This window comes from Leuciscus leuciscus, assembly GCF_965113295.1.
Source record: "Leuciscus leuciscus genome assembly, chromosome: 2".
Lineage (NCBI taxonomy): Eukaryota > Metazoa > Chordata > Actinopteri > Cypriniformes > Leuciscidae > Leuciscus > Leuciscus leuciscus.
In genome coordinates, this window is record NC_138726.1 from 27,828,654 (window position 1) to 27,846,540 (window position 17,887).

At 37.3% G+C, this 17,887-nt stretch overlaps 1 protein-coding gene and 1 long non-coding RNA gene across 2 annotated transcripts in view; one reads left to right on the forward strand and one right to left on the reverse strand.

The window, feature by feature from the left end:
* Positions 1–17,887, forward strand: part of LOC309492798 (neural-cadherin) — a 290,251-nt gene that overhangs the window by 218,992 nt on the left and 53,372 nt on the right. Inside the window, exon 22 of the mRNA XM_082161808.1 lies at positions 1,830–2,107. Coding sequence (XP_082017934.1) covers positions 1,830–2,107 — 278 coding nt within the window. The remainder of the gene's footprint in view (positions 1–1,829; positions 2,108–17,887) is intronic.
* On the reverse strand, positions 13,995–15,653 carry LOC309492877. The gene is made up of 3 exons (XR_014203734.1): positions 15,241–15,653; positions 15,061–15,158; positions 13,995–14,804 (listed from the first exon to the last, which is right to left on the reverse strand). It is a non-coding gene; the product is annotated as an uncharacterized lncRNA (long non-coding RNA).

The window sequence follows — 17,887 nt, forward strand, 5'->3', positions numbered from 1 at the left end:
CCTTTCTGCAGCCTAACGCTGCCCGCACTGTTTCTGCCTCACCCCACCATAACACTTTGTGACACGTGCCTGTCCGACCCGGTTGTGCGCATTGCACCGTATCTCTTTGCACCCTCAGAGTTACAAATCAACATAAACAGCATCTTCAGTCACCCATAGCCCTCTGCCACAGAGGCAGTATAGTAAAATACCTCTCCATGAGTTACTATCCAAGTCAGAATAGTGTCCCAGCAAATAGGTCCCAGCTAATCTTGGAGTAGTTGAGCAACTTGAGCATCTGTCTCTGTCTTCTCTCTGTCTTTATCCCTCTATCTCTCGTTTCTTCACCCCTTCATTTCCCATTAAAGGTGTCTGGCCACATGGGTTAGTGGAGGACAGGTCAATCACTGTGTGACTGCTCAGTCCACCACAGAGCAAACTGCTTCACTTCAGATGTTGTATTTGAATAAATGGTGTGGAAGTTGAGAGGCAATCCTGTGGACATGGAAGTATCTGCACGACGTTTATGTGCTTGTGAAAAAGCACAAGCTCTGAGAGGCTCTCTGAACGCTGTTTACGCCTCAAAGCTGTATAAACAAGTGGGTTTGGGGTCTTTTTGGTTAACTTGGTTAGACTTGTTTTGCTATTTGCATGCTTATTTAAAGGTAGCTCAGCTGAAAAGACAGCCATAGATAGATCTAGCAGCCTAAATAGGTAAAAGGCGAGACTTCCTTGATCAATAAGCTTCACAAGCAAGACCTTAATGGTCTACTGACCAGCATGGAAAGTTATTTCAAGCTAATTCAAATGTCACAATGAGTTATTTACTGAGAAATACAATTATAAGCAAAACATTTATTTCTATGTTTTTGATGTCTCCGCTTTCAAATTATGTCTAATGATTTGGACCCACTTTATATCGAAGGGATAGTTCACCCCCCCAAGCCAGGCTGGGGGGCTGGCTAGATAGAGGGGGGATTTTTTGGAGGGATAGATAAACTATCCCTTTAAGTGTCTTTAACTACTATGCACTAACATTTAAATATATCGTTTGATACAGTGCACTTATTGTGTACATACATGTTTTTATATTGTACTTTTTACTATTTAAAAAAACCTGCATCTAATTACAGCTGTAATTAATTTCTGTAATAACATCTGTAATTACACTGTAGACATAACCCTTCCCTTACATCTTAACTCACTCTTAAACCTACCCATACTACCAAACTTGTCCCTAACCTTACTCGTCGTATCCCTCCTCAGTTGTGTAAAAAGTGTTTTGCAATACAATATAAACACAATAAGCACATTGTACCGTAACATTTGTTTTGATTTAAGCACATGGTAATAGAAGACTCCTAATATAAATTGTCTAAATGTTTTATTATGAAAGTCAAACAAAATGTTTAATTTTGACAGTCTTTATTGTGGTGTTACATCGCCGTCTCTGCCTCAGGTCAGCGTGAACCGATCATCTCTTACTACTAGTTATTGCATGAAATAAACAAGAATGACTATCAGAAGGTATGTTCAAAGATACAGTAGAAGTTATTGAAATGTATCAGCCAATCAGTTTCAAGCATGGAAAGACGCCAGTGAAACACCTTGCGAACAATCTGACCTTACTCTATAATATTCCAGCAGCAGTTTTGAATAGAAACATTATTCAATGAAATGCATGAATCTCAAAATCTGTTTCTGGGTCAAAATGACTGAAAATTATTGAGCTGGTCACGTGTTCTCTTCCTTCTTTTAGTTTGTTCTGTTATTTTTCTTTCACCATTATGGCAGTGTTTTCTCAGGTGATGGGCTTACTTTCTCGCTCTCTCTTTCCCCTTCCCATGTAGCTCCAGTCTTTTCTTCAAGTCAACGTGACCCAGGTTCACGTAGATGAGTGTGTGGATGCCGACTGTCGGGGAGGAGGGGGTTGCACCAGCCACCTGAGCGTGACTGACAAGCCGGCGGTGGTCGACTCGGGCAGCATGGCTCTAGTGTCAGTGACTGTGGAAGCCACAGCTGTCTGCAGCTGCTCAGCACGTGAACACCTCCACCAGAGCTGCTCTGTCTATCCCAGAAACCCCTGCCACAATGGAGGAGTCTGCTTGGACACGCAGAGTGGATACAGGTGAGAAAGTACAGGTTTTCCTTTGAGATTCCCAGAGCGTACTCAAATTGCTTTATTTCACTCTGCATATGGGGAGAGAGTGAGCTGAAGAACATAACAGCAGTGAAGTTTTTACAACAGGCTTCCATTAGCAGTCTGTAATCTGCAGCAGGTTCTTGAGCATATGCAAGCTCTTTGAGGAAACGACCAAACACAGTGTCTAAACATTACATTAGGTTGAGAATTGCATGATGAAACTGTCTGAAATTAACAATGCACTTGCGTATATGCCTCGTCCTCATCTCACATTCATATGCCTCTTTGAGAGTGCAAAAAGAAGACATGATCAAGTGAACTTCCACATGGATCCGAGCCCCTATTTGTAAGTCTAATCTTCTCACTTCTTAGCTTTTTCCACAAATACGAGGCTGAGAAAACCTTTCTTTTTATGTGTTATTCAATTATCCAGTCCTGGCATGGATATTGATTTCCTTCCCTGAATAACAATACTGAGTGACTGGGATTGGACAGGTTTGTGGGAGCAAGGAGCTTGTGATGATTGTTAGGTGGGGAATTTTTTTTCTCAGAATACATTGAAACCTGGCAGCCGAGAGTTAATAACAAACGCTCTAATGCAAGTTTTTTCAGCCGTGGCTATAATTGAACAAGGCAGGTGAGCCATGTCTCATGTTGAACATTTTGAACAAAACTTTGTGTTTTAGGTTCTGTTTCCAAGCATGGAGTTGTGTATCTGCCTACTCTGGGACACATAGTTATAATTATGTTTCATGATGTAAACTATAGCCTATTTGTTTAAGTGGAAAGCTGGGCAGCTTTATCATCACTTACATCACTTCTAATTAAAACATAATAAGTCAGATCTTCTAATCATGCTAATTCATGTATAGCTAAGCTAGTTTGATATTTCAAATGTGAAAGTTTGATTAGAATAGCTGGATTGAGTTGTCTGAGAATATTGCACCTTCACATGGCGATTGTAACAGGAATATATCAACAGTGATCAGCAAAGAAATGAGTACAAGTCTTCACATCATTCAAAAACTCATTTTATAAGGCTATGACAAATTTTAAGACCTTGTCAGAGCAAAATTGCATTTTTAATTCATTAGTTCTATTAGTTTTTAAGTATAAATGTGCATAAAAATTGGTATATTTTTATAGAGTGTCTATTTAAACAAAGTGGAGTTAGCGTGCCTTGTTAGCAGAAGCTATTTACACTAACTCCTCCCACCATTGTCTGACTGAGCTGACTGACTGAATCCTTTTAACTGGAGCATTGGTGTGGAGGCTTAGGTGGGTGCGTTAGCTTTTGATGCGACCGATTCAAGTTAAAGCTAAATTCGCTATAAAAAGCTATTCAAAGCTAAAAGAAGTTATAAAATAAGAGAAATGTGGTGTGCCCCTTAAAGGTGTGCCCTCCCCCAGATCCTTCATTCAAACTACCTCCTGTATGTAGATAAGTATTCTCTTCTATAGGTATCAAGAACCCATTCAATTACAAATTCTGATCCCACGGTTGTGAACCCCTCAATAGGGGGACCAAAATATAAACACAAGACAAGAAGTGAATTTTCGTTTAGAACAGCAAATGCTGCTTGACCAATCTAAATTTGGGTGTGTCTTATCTCTGTTTTAATTTAATGTTACTTTAGATAAGTGTATGTGGGAAACCACGGCATGGCCAATCCAAAGCTATTATAAGAGAAGTAATGTTGGTCAGCTTATATCTATAATAGTGGCCATACCTCTACTGTAACTGAAGTAAACGTTAAGTTAAATTCAAGTGTATGCAATTCCATAGGGGCTGTACTAAAGTATCTTTGATTGTGTAAACGTGAATGTGACCGATCTCCGGTATATAGCAATTACCTCTGTTTAGTGACCTAAACTGATGGGCTTGTGAACGTGAGACCCACGTTAAACAGAAGATGTGAGCACCTCTGAGCGACATAGTTTCCTAATCTGAACTGGCAAAATATACTTAAAGAGTTCAAAAGAATAATCCAACATTCACTAACTTTTAATGATGCTCAGATATCATTAAAACCTTTTTCATTTATGGAGTCAGACGAAATAACGAGGTAATACATATGAGAAGATGTATTTCATTTAATATTGTTGTGTTGCGTAAAAGGAAAGACAGTAACGCAAAGAAACCTTCACCCGTATTATTGGAGACCGCCATTGGGCCACCAAAGCTAGGGCACTAATGGATGCTTAGCAGTGATTTATAAAGCTCAGTGTTTTAGTATGTATGGGTTGTTAGAACCAAATCAAGAGAGCAGCTGCCATGTGGAAGCTCCTATGATATCTGAGATGTGCTTGCAGGTGTGAGTTGTGTTCTAATCGCTGCTTGTGATATGGAGGAATTTTTCCCTTCAGCAGGGAAATTAAAAATGCAGAGCAATGAACGCATCATAAATACCAGCCTGACATCTTCCAAAGGGGGCATTTAAAAAATGAAATTGCACATTTGCTCATTGTATAATTTATATGTTGACCATTTACCTCACTCAGACTTGCATCTACCACCCCCCAACACACACACACACACACAAACCTGTTTCCACAAATGTATTTATTTTTATTTATTTATTTTTTACTGGGGAGACTGACTCTCATGCAATCATATTTGCCCATAATTTCCTTTGTATTACATTATCTGAAACATCATGTAAATTTCTGCTTTAATACCATATTGAGATCATACATGCAATGCATGCGCATGCAGTGGCTTAACATCCCATTCTGATATACAGTATGTCTTTTCTACGCCTCATTTCATCACCTTGAAAAATATGGAGAAATTAATTTAGCTCTCAGTGGTTTAATTAAAAGAAGAAAGTAAAGCTAAGGATTTGTGAGCGGTCAGACCTAGTGAGCATGTAATGTGGTGAGCTGGCGTTGTGGGCCATAGCGCTTCATGCCTCAAGCCCTCCTCTAATCCTAATAACGTCCGCAGGCAACAACTTCAATGTTGCGTGTGTTACGTCAACCTTACGGTTTTCTTCAGCCTTCAAGCATATGTATATGTGCCTTTTTTTTCGATGTCAAAATATGAGTATTTATATGAAAAATGTTTGTTTGTACTGTGTGCAATCATACAGAACGGTTTATCAAACATAGACATTTGTATGAAAAATAGGGATTTGTATGCATTGATATGACATGGTCTATATGATTATCTTGCTTTGGCAGAATGAAATTGCTTTTGGGTCCCTTACTCACACTGCTTGGTTATTTCTGTGTCAAGAGAGACTTAGACAGTCCTGTAGCAGAGTGCTTTAAATATCAATGTTTTTTTGCACAAACACTGTTATTCACATGTATCAGACATCCAACCATCCTTGAGTGTTTAGCTCTCAATGTCCTCTTTCTATTAAAGGTGCTCTAAGCGATGTCACACATTTTTTAGGCTGAATTTTTTTTTGTCACATACAGCAAACATCTCCTCACTATCCGCTAGCTGCCTGTCCCCTGAACACACTGTAAAAAAAAGAAGAAAAAAAAGCGGTCTCTGTAGACAGCCCAGGCTCCACAAACAGCAACAAAAAGCTGTGCCAACCTGCACCACGAAACATAAACAGTGTTCCAGCCAATAACCGACAAGAATGATTTGGGGGTGGGGGTTGGGGGGATTAGTGGAGTTGAGGAGAGAGAAGCATGAAGAGGGAAGTTAGCTAGAGGAGAGATGTCCTAGACCAGGGATTCCCAAAGTGTGGTACGCGAGCTACCACCAGGGGGTGCGTGAGAGGAAAAATTTAATGGCGGTCTGTTTTTTTAAGTGGGATTTTTCCACACAATAAAAAAACATGAACAGTAAACATTTCCTTTGTAAATTCCTTTTCCTTTTATTTTAAATAAAAAAAACTATAATTTATTAGTTTTTGATAAAACAAATACATATGAAATGCACAACAACACACCTAAAGTCGCTCACGCACATACAAGCAAACTCTACACACACGAGACGCGCGGAACTCTCCGTGCACATACTCATATGAGACGCGCGCGCGCACACACAAACTCTCCACGCACATACTAATATGAAACGCGAGCACAGCACACACACACAAACTCGCGCACACAGGGCCGGCGCGTCCATATAGGCGAACTAGGCAATTGCCTAGAGCGGCACTTTTGTAAGGGCGGCAAAATGTGTACCAATCGGGAATGAACAATTCACAAAATAGGCTATATGATTTGCTGAGCTGCCGCTGCGCCGCCCCGCGCCGCCCCGCGCCGCCCCGCGCCGCCCCGCCCCGCCCCCTGCTCTCACGAGTCATGACTCATGACTGAGTGATGGGAAGTTCGGATAATTTTACTGACTCTCTTGTTCGATCTCGTTCATAAAAATGAACGAATCTTTATTTGAGTCATTTCGTTAATTTAAGTGGCTTTAAATGTTACACAGCCAAAATCCCCGATCACATCCACCTACGCATATAGTATATGTATATATTTGCTTCCTCTTGGCCTAAAGTGTTCCTGCAACGGGAGTGTTCTCTGGCTAGAGCGCAGAACAGCGGAGTTTGTATGGACAGAAGTGCATGCCTGAGCTTGTGTTTTGGGTTAAGCTGCGTTGATTTTGACATTGTGGAAAATATAACAATAGAAACAAAATATAGGCTATTAGCCTTTTTACCCATTATTATCAATCTAAATTAATCTCGATTTTAATTTAACTTAATTTCGTTTTTCTTTATGTAAACTTCGTTTTTCTTTATTTAAATTTCGTTTTACTTCATTTAAATTTTGTTTTTTCTTTATTTAAATTTAAAATTTTGTTTTTTCTTTATTTAAATGATTTTTTTCTTTATTTAAATTTCGTTTTTTCTTTATTGAAATTTTGTTTTTCTTAATTTAAATCTACCCTTTACTGTGTCAGTAATTTGTTAGGGACTGTTCGTTTTTTATTTAAGGGGCCACCGGAGGAGTTTTGAGATCTGTTGTCAAAAAAGCCATGACCCTCCCTTCGCCAGCAATACATTTTTCAATGACCCTCCAAAATGTTTGTGAAAAAAGGCATGACCCTCCCCAATAATTTATTGATTAGCCTACTTCTGTACTGGTTTGCGCTTGGCAAAGATGTTCAGATAGACATTGTTGTTGTTTTTTTTGTTTTGTTTTTAAACCATAACAAAACCATTGTTTTTAAACCCCTTGCTTTCTCATCTTACTATGGCTGTAACGATAGACCAAACCTACGATTCGGTTCGTATCACGATTTTTGATTTTAGATTTGAAAAAAATCATGTTTTCGGTGCTGATGGTGAACATGTGGGTGGCGCTGCCAATAAAGCATCTAAAAGCTGTCACAAAGAACCAGCAAAAGTAATGATTATTAATATGTCAAATATAGCAAGGAAACATTTTAATTGTTTATTAATAAACAAGTGTTTTCTGTGTCGACTGCAAAGATGAAGTTGACGATGCGTCGCGATCTCTTGAGACAAGAGTCCAGTTCACTCGCCCGCGCCTCCGTGATTTATCTATTTTCTACTATATTTACTTCTTATTTATTAAATCCAGATGAAACATTGATGAAAATTAAGATACAATTAATAAAAAAACGAAATTCACTTTAAAGAAAGGCTTTGTGCTTTCTGTTTGAGGTCTCTGTGAATTTTTTTAAAGTCGCTTTCAGAGCAGTCATGTCCGTAATGGAGAACTGTCACGCCCGTAACATTGTTTTTTTTTTTTTGTTTTTTTTTACATAAATGCGAACACGAAAAATAAAATAAAAATAATATTTTATGTTCTGTGGAGGCCGATCTTTATTCATCCGGTGGGTATATATCTTTTGGTTTGCACAGTGTAATTTATAGAAGAATTACTAAAACATATTTTGTTTTAGTAATCCCTCCCCTATTTTATATAGACCCTCCCCTATTTTCCTCCGGTGGCCCCTTCCATAAATTCCGAACGGTCCCTTAGTCAGAAAAATATAGACTACCTTAAAGTATTGTTTAATGTAACAGACATGTGTATGTGCGTTTTATATTGCTAGTGCAGCGTGCATCAAGTATATAAGCCCGGGATGAGGAGGAGGGAGGGTCGAGCTAGCCTCTGTTTTGTTTGACAATAACTTCGAACATCAACAAGAAGTGACATCACCCAACATCGCTTAGAGCATCTTTAACTGAACTTCATGAGTCACTTTCATACTATGGAAGCTTATGGGTAGCAATATTCAATTTGAAATGTAATATGTAAAATGGCAATGCATTTCTGTATTTAAATTTAAATTTTCCCATACATTTGTGCAACGTTTGGTGCAAAATGAAAATGAAAATGAAATTATAAAATTTACATTTCCCATTTCATACACTAGTTTTAATATGTAAATTGAATCCATAATTTAACGCTTTATAAGTTGTAAAATTAAAATTAAAATGTATTACAGAAATGATTAGATATGTTTAACATGTTCAAGCAAAAACTGTGGCAAAATTGTCATTTAAATGTTATTTTTTCTTAATTGCATTTACACTCACAGTTAAGACACTTGCGATTGCATTTCCATTAAGTGTCCCGCAATGAATGTAGCAAAATTCAATGTGCAATTTGAAAATGCATTCTGAGCCGATCACGTGCCCGTCCCGCCCTGTCAATCACTGCGTGAAGGCGTGGCTCGGCAACAGGTAAACATAGGCTATGGTGCGTATTTGGAGGTGTTGGAAGGAAAAAGGGCAGCGGCAGAGCTGATACGAGCGTTAAATTCACTAGCAGATGAAGTGGAGCGTGGACAGAGAAATTGTAGTGTTTCCGAAGATTATTATGCGTCTACAGGTGATAGAACCAGTACGATGTTGGACCGTCTGGGTCTGGGAGAATGTTCTGCCTTATCAAGCGTCGACACCCATGTCAACATTCTGCTGCGCTGCTGCTGTCTGATGCTGGACTGTGTTGATGTTTTCGTTTTGTATAAAATATTATCATTGTCTGATACATGCTTATCTTTATTCTTATTACTATTAACTTTAATACCCAATAATGTTAGAGATCCTATAGTTTGTCCTTACAAATGCATAGGCCTATTACTCTGAGATCACATAATATGACAAAGCCCATTGGTATTCGGTATTAATAGCTACCGAAAAATGTGACCGCTCTTTATTTATTTATAACTGACTGTAATGTTCAATAAAGTGACGAATGTGACGTGTGACCATCTCTGTTTATTCAGCTGTATAATCATAAAATATGAGGCAGACATGCGAGTCCCTTTCCATTTTATAAAGCATATTGATAAGGTATTAATACATATGTACAATCTGACGGGTCAAATTCTAGCCTTTTTTGGGTGAATGTGGAGCAGGTCGAGGGCTGGTGATGTCATCGGCTATAATTCAGTGTATAATATTTTAAACAACGAAGCAGCACACAAAACTTTAACCGGCACAAACAAACGAGACTATTTTGGGTGAATGTGGAGCAGGTAGGGGGGCTGAGTGACCTCAGAATGACCAATAAATATTATTTTAATATTTAAGAAACCGAAGCAGCACAAAATAAACGTTTATCGGCGCAAATTAGAACAAACATATGAGACTATTTTGGGTGAATGTGGACTATTTTGCCGACGTTTTGCATTGGATTGGGGGCGGGGCCAACTTCACGCAGTGATTGACAGGGCGGGACGGGCACGTGATCGGCTCAGAATGTATTTTCAAATTGCACATTGAATCTTGCTACATTCATTGCGGGACACTTAATGGAAATGCAATCGTAAGTGTCTTAACTGTGAGTGTAAATGCAATTAAGAAAAAATTACATTTAAATTACAATTTTGCCACAGTTTTTGCTTGAACATGTTAAACATATCTAATAATTTCTGTAATACATTTAGTTTTGCAACTTATAAAGCGTTAAAATTTGTATTTAATTTACATATTAAAACTAGTGTATGCAATGGCAAGTAAATTATATAATTGAATTTTCTTTTTCATTTTGCACCAAACGTTGCACAAATGTATGGGAAAATTAAAATTTAAATACAGAAATGCATTGTCATTTTGCATATTACATTTCAAATTGAATATTGCTACCCATAAGCTTCCATATTATTCAGCCCATGTACCATGTCTGTGCTTCACTAGAATTGAATAGATATATAGATTTACAAATCTTTTGTGAATGTATATCAGTGGGAAATGGGTCGATGTCAAACACATTTACTCATAGACTATAAACCTGAATTGAATAGTCCTGCCAAAAAATAATCAAATTTCCCCAACCGCTGGTAAAATAATAAAAAAACAACAACAAAAAAGATCCCTATTTCTGCAGCTACTGTTAGTATAAGTAATGAGACAAAAATGGCTTATTTGTAAATTATATATTTGCAGGCCCAATATAGATGCTGAAAAATACTGTATTTAATATAAATAGATTGTGGATAATGCACAGATGATAAAATGTAGTCAATTTAAACATAAACACCCTCAATCATATTTTGTCTAATTAAGCTGAATCCTTTTAGATGATTGTCACCATTCAACAAATAATGACAGCTCCCCAGTTAGAGGAGGAACTGAATTTTGTGTAATTTGTTCGTGAAATCATGTTTAGTAACTGGTTTTATGTACTTGAAATCTGAACTTTTGCTCAAAGGATTTGTGTTACTGTACATATTAATGAACAGCATATTCTGCAACTTTGGGATCCAGTGTTGATTAAATGTCTAACTTTTATCTACATTTATCCATCAAAAATAAAAAAAATAATAAAGATTGTTTAGTAGCATGCTACAAAAAAATTATGTATTTTTCCCCATTGAAAAATATCTAAACATTCTTAAAACAAGATCAATTTACTTGATGCTCAATTGCTTAAGATAAACAGTTGGACTTGGTTATAGACAATATATCTTTGTTTGTTTCTTTGAAGTAAACAGTACAAATTAAACCTAATTATATAAATATATACTTCTTATTTGTTTACATATGTTTAAAGGTGCAATAGGTAATCTTGGAAATGCTAACTTTAGCCTGCTAGCACAAAAAAAATACAATCCCACCCTCCCTGCAAATCGATGTCTAATGCCACGCCTCCTCCAAAACACATATGGACGCGTACAGACCAGAAGCGAGACGTTCAGAGACAACATTATTGGATTATGTGTCATTCACAGGTGAGAAAACTTTACAGTACACCAAAGACTATAGAATAACACAAGACGTGACACTCATATTGTTTTGATTGAGGAAAAGTGCAACGCTCAATATGGCAGAATAGGTCCCGCCTTTTAAATAAGAGCCAATCGCCGATTGGTAAAATCATCGTGTCACTGCAGCTGCCGTTAGAAGCTCCGGTTCCTATAGAAACAGTCAGACACTCCACTGCGCATGCGCAATAGCTCTATCCAGCCTGAAATAGTTTTATGTCATGATTCGAGCGTTTAGAAACAAAATTTATGACACAGTTGTTGTCAAATTTAATTGGTGATTTCAAATATGAAATTTAATCGTAAGCTTGGCAAACAGTTTTGGAGAATTTGATGTTTCCCCATTCAAAGAGATAGGAGCTGCACTTGCATGTCCGAGAGGAGTTTCAAAGATGGCCGCTGAGTGAAATGACTTGAAAAGGGACTTTGAGTACTACAATAACGAACGCAAACAACTATTTGCCTACCATTCTCGCTCTGTCTGCACAGCTTACGTGAAACGCGCTGATGACGTATGATGTCTGCATGAACAGGCTGCGCAAACACACGTTGACTGATAGGGAACACATGGCATAATTTCATTCAGACCAAATTATTTATGGTTCTACACCTTTCACAGACGATATATATTTATAAAAATACATTTAGACCTCTTAACATAGTAATTGCTGTCAGGATATGAGGAGACTTTCAACCAGCATTACAAAATATGTGTCTGTAGACAATCACCTATTGCACCTTTAATGAGAAATTAGACAAATACTGGTTAAGAAAAAAATTTTTTGCAATGAAGTGCTTAACAATAGCATAGGCTATATGCTTTATTAAAATACTATTTCTGATATGCAGATACATGCCTGCTGTATATTCCAGCACAGTGCACATCACTCCAATGAGGGCTGGACCTCAGGATTTAAGGAGCAACATGTAGATTGTCAGGAAGGAGGTTTAATGGTGGATTTGTAAATGGATGTCAGGGGGGAGATTATTGTAGGTCTTTCATAGGCTAACCAATGGAATCCTCATACTGTTTATGCTGGCAGGAAATGAGCAAAAGGGAAGGGGTAAAACGGACCAGAGGGAGTAAGAGGATTGTGTTTAGCCATCATGGCTGATATTAAAGCCAGGATTCACTCAAGGAGATAAATTGGTCTGATTTAGTACATCAAGCAGAACAGAGCCGAGTCTTTTTTCACAATGTAGGAAGAAGTTTTTAAAGCGTTTTACTGTCTCTCTGGCATTCTCCATCGCTGACAAGCACACACTCTTAATATTTAGGTATTGCTCACATTGACCCCAGTGAATTTCATGGGACAGAGGCCAATTCATTCAGTTAATTTCTGCTTTAGAAAGATCTGTGACCCTGCTGATGTTTATCAAAGGCTGTTGTTTCTTTAGGGAATTAAAAGGCTGTCAAACTGCTTTCTTGCTGTTTTTATGCTATTTGACATTTTTGTTCACAAACAACTGCTTGCCAGAAATGCCCCAAAGAAACTCAAAAATGTGTGATCAGCAAACATTCTGCTTTTTCATCTTTCTGCTCCTTTGCTCAGTCTTTTCTCAGACCAGCTTCGATATTCTCTTTTGCTCCAGTGGGACTATCTTTTTCATTGATTCTGTCACAGAATTTGATCTCACATTGAATTGCCCACTCAAAGCACCCCTTCATCCATCCCTAAAACCCTGCCGACTGACTCTTACCAAAACCAAATCACAGGGCTTATACATTACTCAATCCTCAGCCTAAACGGGAGTCACCTGACATAGTTTCTAGTGAGTCTTCATGAAACTTTAGCTTAAAAGGGTATTGTTCCCTTGACAGAGTTACTTTATTGTATTGATTCGGACGGTTGAAATGTTGTCTTATTGCAACCAGATTGGCTCCTCTGTCTTGCTGGATTTGTGTCTTGGGAGAGCATTAGGCGCACCAGGCTAGAAATGTGTCCAAATCCAGCACACTGTGAGGCTGACAGTAATCAATGGGCCAACATTAGAAATGTAATATCTGTGCCATTATCATGGAAAGTTTTCTCTGTGGTGTGCATTACTCTTCCATCCCGCACATGTAGTCGAGAATGACTATCTGACACGCTATATGAAATCTTTGAGACAGATTCTTGTAAACTTTGGCATCTTATGAGAATAAAAAAAAAAAAAAAAAAAAAAAAAAAACTCACTGCACTTTTATCTTTGATATTTTTAAGTTTTATGAAGAGTCATCCAAATGTCTCATCCCATCCTCGCTTCAGATAAAGACTGTACTCATACAATTTTCCTATAATTGTTTTAATTATGTATGAGCCAGCCAGTCACCAACAGTTTTTTTAAGCATGTTGAAATAACGTGACCTGTAGTGTTTCACTAAACATCAAAGGGTATCTTCATCCTTCATGCCGTCTTTGTAGATACACTGTTAGACTTTTCAAGGGTTCTTTACAATAACTTACTGGCAACACTGTTGCCAGTAAGTTACTGTAATTAAGATTTACAGTACCACACCGTATTTCACAGTAAATGGTACTGTAATTGTGTAATACAGTGCATTACTGTAAAAATGAAGCTAATCAGTACACTACTGTAATTCGTTTTTTTTCATTTGTACTAAATATAAATTAGATTTCATAATTTTGATAAATGATTAAGTTTATCCTACATAAGTACTACTGACATACAGACCAATTAGACAAAGTTATCACAAAACACAACTTTTTATTTAAAACATTTCATATATATCACAAAATAAACAGTATGCCAATGCTGGAAATGATGTGTGAAATTTTTACACATTAATGGGTGAGTTTAGGGCCAACGTTTTTTGTGTTAATTTTAACTCATTCATTGTGTTAATGATTTTAACTAAGTAAATATGTCAGAAAGGTTAGCACAAAGATGTGTAAACGTGTTAAATTAACACATTATGTGCTGTCCTTCACTGCACACATTTTTAAAAACATACATAAAATCATAAATAAAACGTTAGCATTTGACTAAATGAATGTAGAGTCATTGGTTGTTTAGCTTATACAAGTATTATAATGAAATATCAACCATTACATTCATAAAACTGCAGAATATAAATACATTAAGCAGTCAAAAAGGAAATGTCCAACACAGGACAAAACACAGTTCTTTTCTCAAAACATGACATATAACCCCACCTTCAAAATTATTTCACTTATTTACAAAAATGTGTTGATTCATGTACACTTGTGGCCAAAAGTAGTATTTAAGTGTCTTAATGTTTTTGAAAGAAGTCTCTTTGATGCTCAATAAACATTTCTTTTTATTATCAATGTCTGACTGTCTACTCCTCCATCTTTTCTACAGCATAGGAGTAAAAGTCATCATCAAAATAATCTTTAAAAAGCCAACACAATGTTTTTGTCCACCTTTGCGAATAAATGAACTTCTCCAAAGATTGGTTCCTGTTCAGAACTTGATTGACAACATCAGAATGTTCCCTGGTCTGTGTGCGTGTCCACAAACACAAATGTACTCAGTCCTTCAGAGGAGATCCCGGTTCCAACACTATATGAGAGAGAGAGAGAGAGAGAGAGAGAGAGAGAGAGAGAGAGAGAGAGAGAGAGAGAGCGAGAGAGAGAGAGAGAGAGAGAGAGAGAGAGAGAGAATATTAGTGTCACATTATTTTTAACCTCCTTTTTTGTTAACTTTTATTATTATTTTCACAAAAACTTCAGAATATATATTTGTAAACAGCTTTTGTCAATAAACAGCATACAAAATAACTAAATTAAATTATGCCAGATTAAATTTTAAAACTTACAAATCCTAAATTCTGTCCAAAAATGCTGAGGTCCATAGACAGAAAGACTGAAATCGATGATTTTAGCCCATTTCAGCTTGTCTGCAGTGAAGGGGTTTCTGTTTGAGACAAATACACAGTAAGACACATGCAAGAAATCACTGAGTGATGATCGTTCTCCTTCCTACAGTAGTTACCCACCTGTGCACTGATATTAGGACCTTCCTGGTCAGGTGGGACTGCAATGGTAGAGTCTTCTGCCTAATAAAATATAAAAATAATGCAAAAATATAAACTTAAGTTGTTTAGAATGCTAGATTTGGTATGAATGAATTAGTGAGAGTTTTACTGCAGTGCTTACCTGGATACATTTAATCTGGTGAGACTGAACAAAGACAATGGTCCATCTTCTGATTGGTTCATTTGCTGTGTAATAAATATAAAGTTAGACATGATGCAAAGGTCACTTATTTGATATAAAGTTAGCCAATTTTATAGAGATTTTATAAGATATTGTAAGCTACCTAGTCTGCACCTGTGGCTCCAAAGAAATGTTCACATATTGCTAATCATTTCAGCAAACTTATCTCAAAATATATCACAAATGGCCTACCTCCGGAATCTTGCTAGCTGCTAGACACCACTGGCGCGAATTGGCGCTTTGTTGCAGTTGCCTTTAAACACATATACAAATGGAAGTAAATATTAAATTCCATAAAAAAAACTATAATATGTTATAGTTTGCAAACTAATGCTAAAACTATAAAGGTTCTCATCAGTTACAGGCCAACATTATCTACAACCAAAACAGAATTTCACATTAGTTTATTCACATTGTTAATGTAAACGTGTTACTCGTTGGCATATTTTAACTCGACAATTCAATAATCTAACAATGTCTGTAAAATGAAACGTTAGCTCAGTTTACCGTGGTAAAGTTCGTTACCGCCATGTTGACGAGTAGGCTAGCAGCTAACGTTATAACATAGGTTAAACTTGGCACAATCCTGTCAACACACACAGAATGTTGTTGTTTTTTTTACCTTGCTTGCTGGGCTCTCTCTCGGTGAAGTGAATTCCATCTCTTCCCTGGGCCAGACACGAACAGCGTGATCCAACAAAAGACAGACCCCACTGATATTACACTGGATGCTCTGGCGCGACACGACAAATCCCAGCCAGTGTAAAGTGATGCGCCGCGGCCGTTATATTTCTGACGTACGGTACTCCGAGTCCAAGCGCTCGCGCTATTTCTGACAAGGGACAAACAGGTTTGCATTTTGTATTAAAGTTCCGGTCGCTTCAATGTGTCCAATATAGACAGCCTCTGGCTATTATAGCGTTGTAGACACGCGGTGTAAGGCAAAAATGAGGAAATAAAAAGCATGATGGAATGGTGCCAGCCAGAGAGGCCGTTACGTCAAATACAGTAGTATACAGCAAATTAAAAAAATACAGTAAGTCTCTGTATGTGGTGTTAGACTAATACAGTAGTATACAGCAAATTTTAAAAATACAGTAATTCTCTGTATGTGGTGTTAGACGTCACAGAAAATTCCCATGATGCAATGGGAATCTCAGTTATTTACTGTAAAGAGGAATAGCAGTATAATACTGGGGGATTTAAAGTAAATAACTGTAGAAATTACAGAAAAGTCTAACAGTGTACGCTAGTAGCTGTTTGGTGATTTGAAGAGTGAAAATTTACTCTATAGACACTTCTTATTGTGCTTTATTAAAGAAGATACTTGGAGAATCCGCACAAGGCCGATGAAGCAAAAAGGTCTGAAGCCAGAAAGACACAAAAATTAGCGTGAACATCAGAACGGCATGCACAAGGTGGAAAGATTTGATAACATAGACAATCCTGAGTTGTGATGGCCAAGTTGCTTTTAATTTTGATGGACAGGTAAAATAATTAAATTTGTTAGCTGATTTCTAAAATTCACTAGTATCAGTGTGCTTTATTTAAAGACATTCATGCTGATACATGTCGTTAGATGGCAGTACTGTGTCGAACACCATTGTGGTATAGGTATCTAAAGTACATGAAGAATAGCAATGATAGCTAGCTAATGACCTACGGAATGCACCTTTAATTCCTCTCAGATCAAACACTGTCTTCATCTTCAGAAAAAAATCTTTGCACTGTGTTCTAACGAGGACATGATAAACATTTCTTTAATATAAATGTTGTCCCAACCTGGTCAGTTTCTCAATTTTGGCTACCTAGCATGACAATACAGAAATATAAACCAAAAATTTTACAAAATGTCCAGGTGAAAGCAGACATAAACAATCCACTGTGAAATACAATTGCACTGAAATCCTCATATCTGTACATTAAACATCAAATATTATCTGATTGGCTGTTATTGTGTCAAGTAGCAGTTGCATGTTCTGTGTGAACAGACGTGGAATTGCTAGACTAGATATGGCAGTGATCATCAGGCAAACCGTGTAGTTTGACGGTCAGTGCTATAAACATATCCTCAGCCTGTTTTCTGCTATGTTGTTTTATTAAACATTGGAATAGTTTTGATTAGGGCACAATGTAATTAGAGCCCTTTTGATGCATTGGATTGCTTTGTTGGGCTCATTGACCTGCCTGACTGTCTGTCTGTCTGTCTGTCTGTCTTTCGTCTGTAATAAGTGCACAGAGGCCGTCAACCCATGTCATTTTCTTTTCAAATGGGCAATTATAACTGCAGCTATGTGTGAGACAGCGAAGAGAGAAAGAAAACAAAGACAAAAAGAGACAGAAAGAAGACAGACGTACAAAGGAAGGATGGCGATAGACCCATGCATTTTTCAAAGACTATGATTAGACTTGCCAAAGAGGAACTGA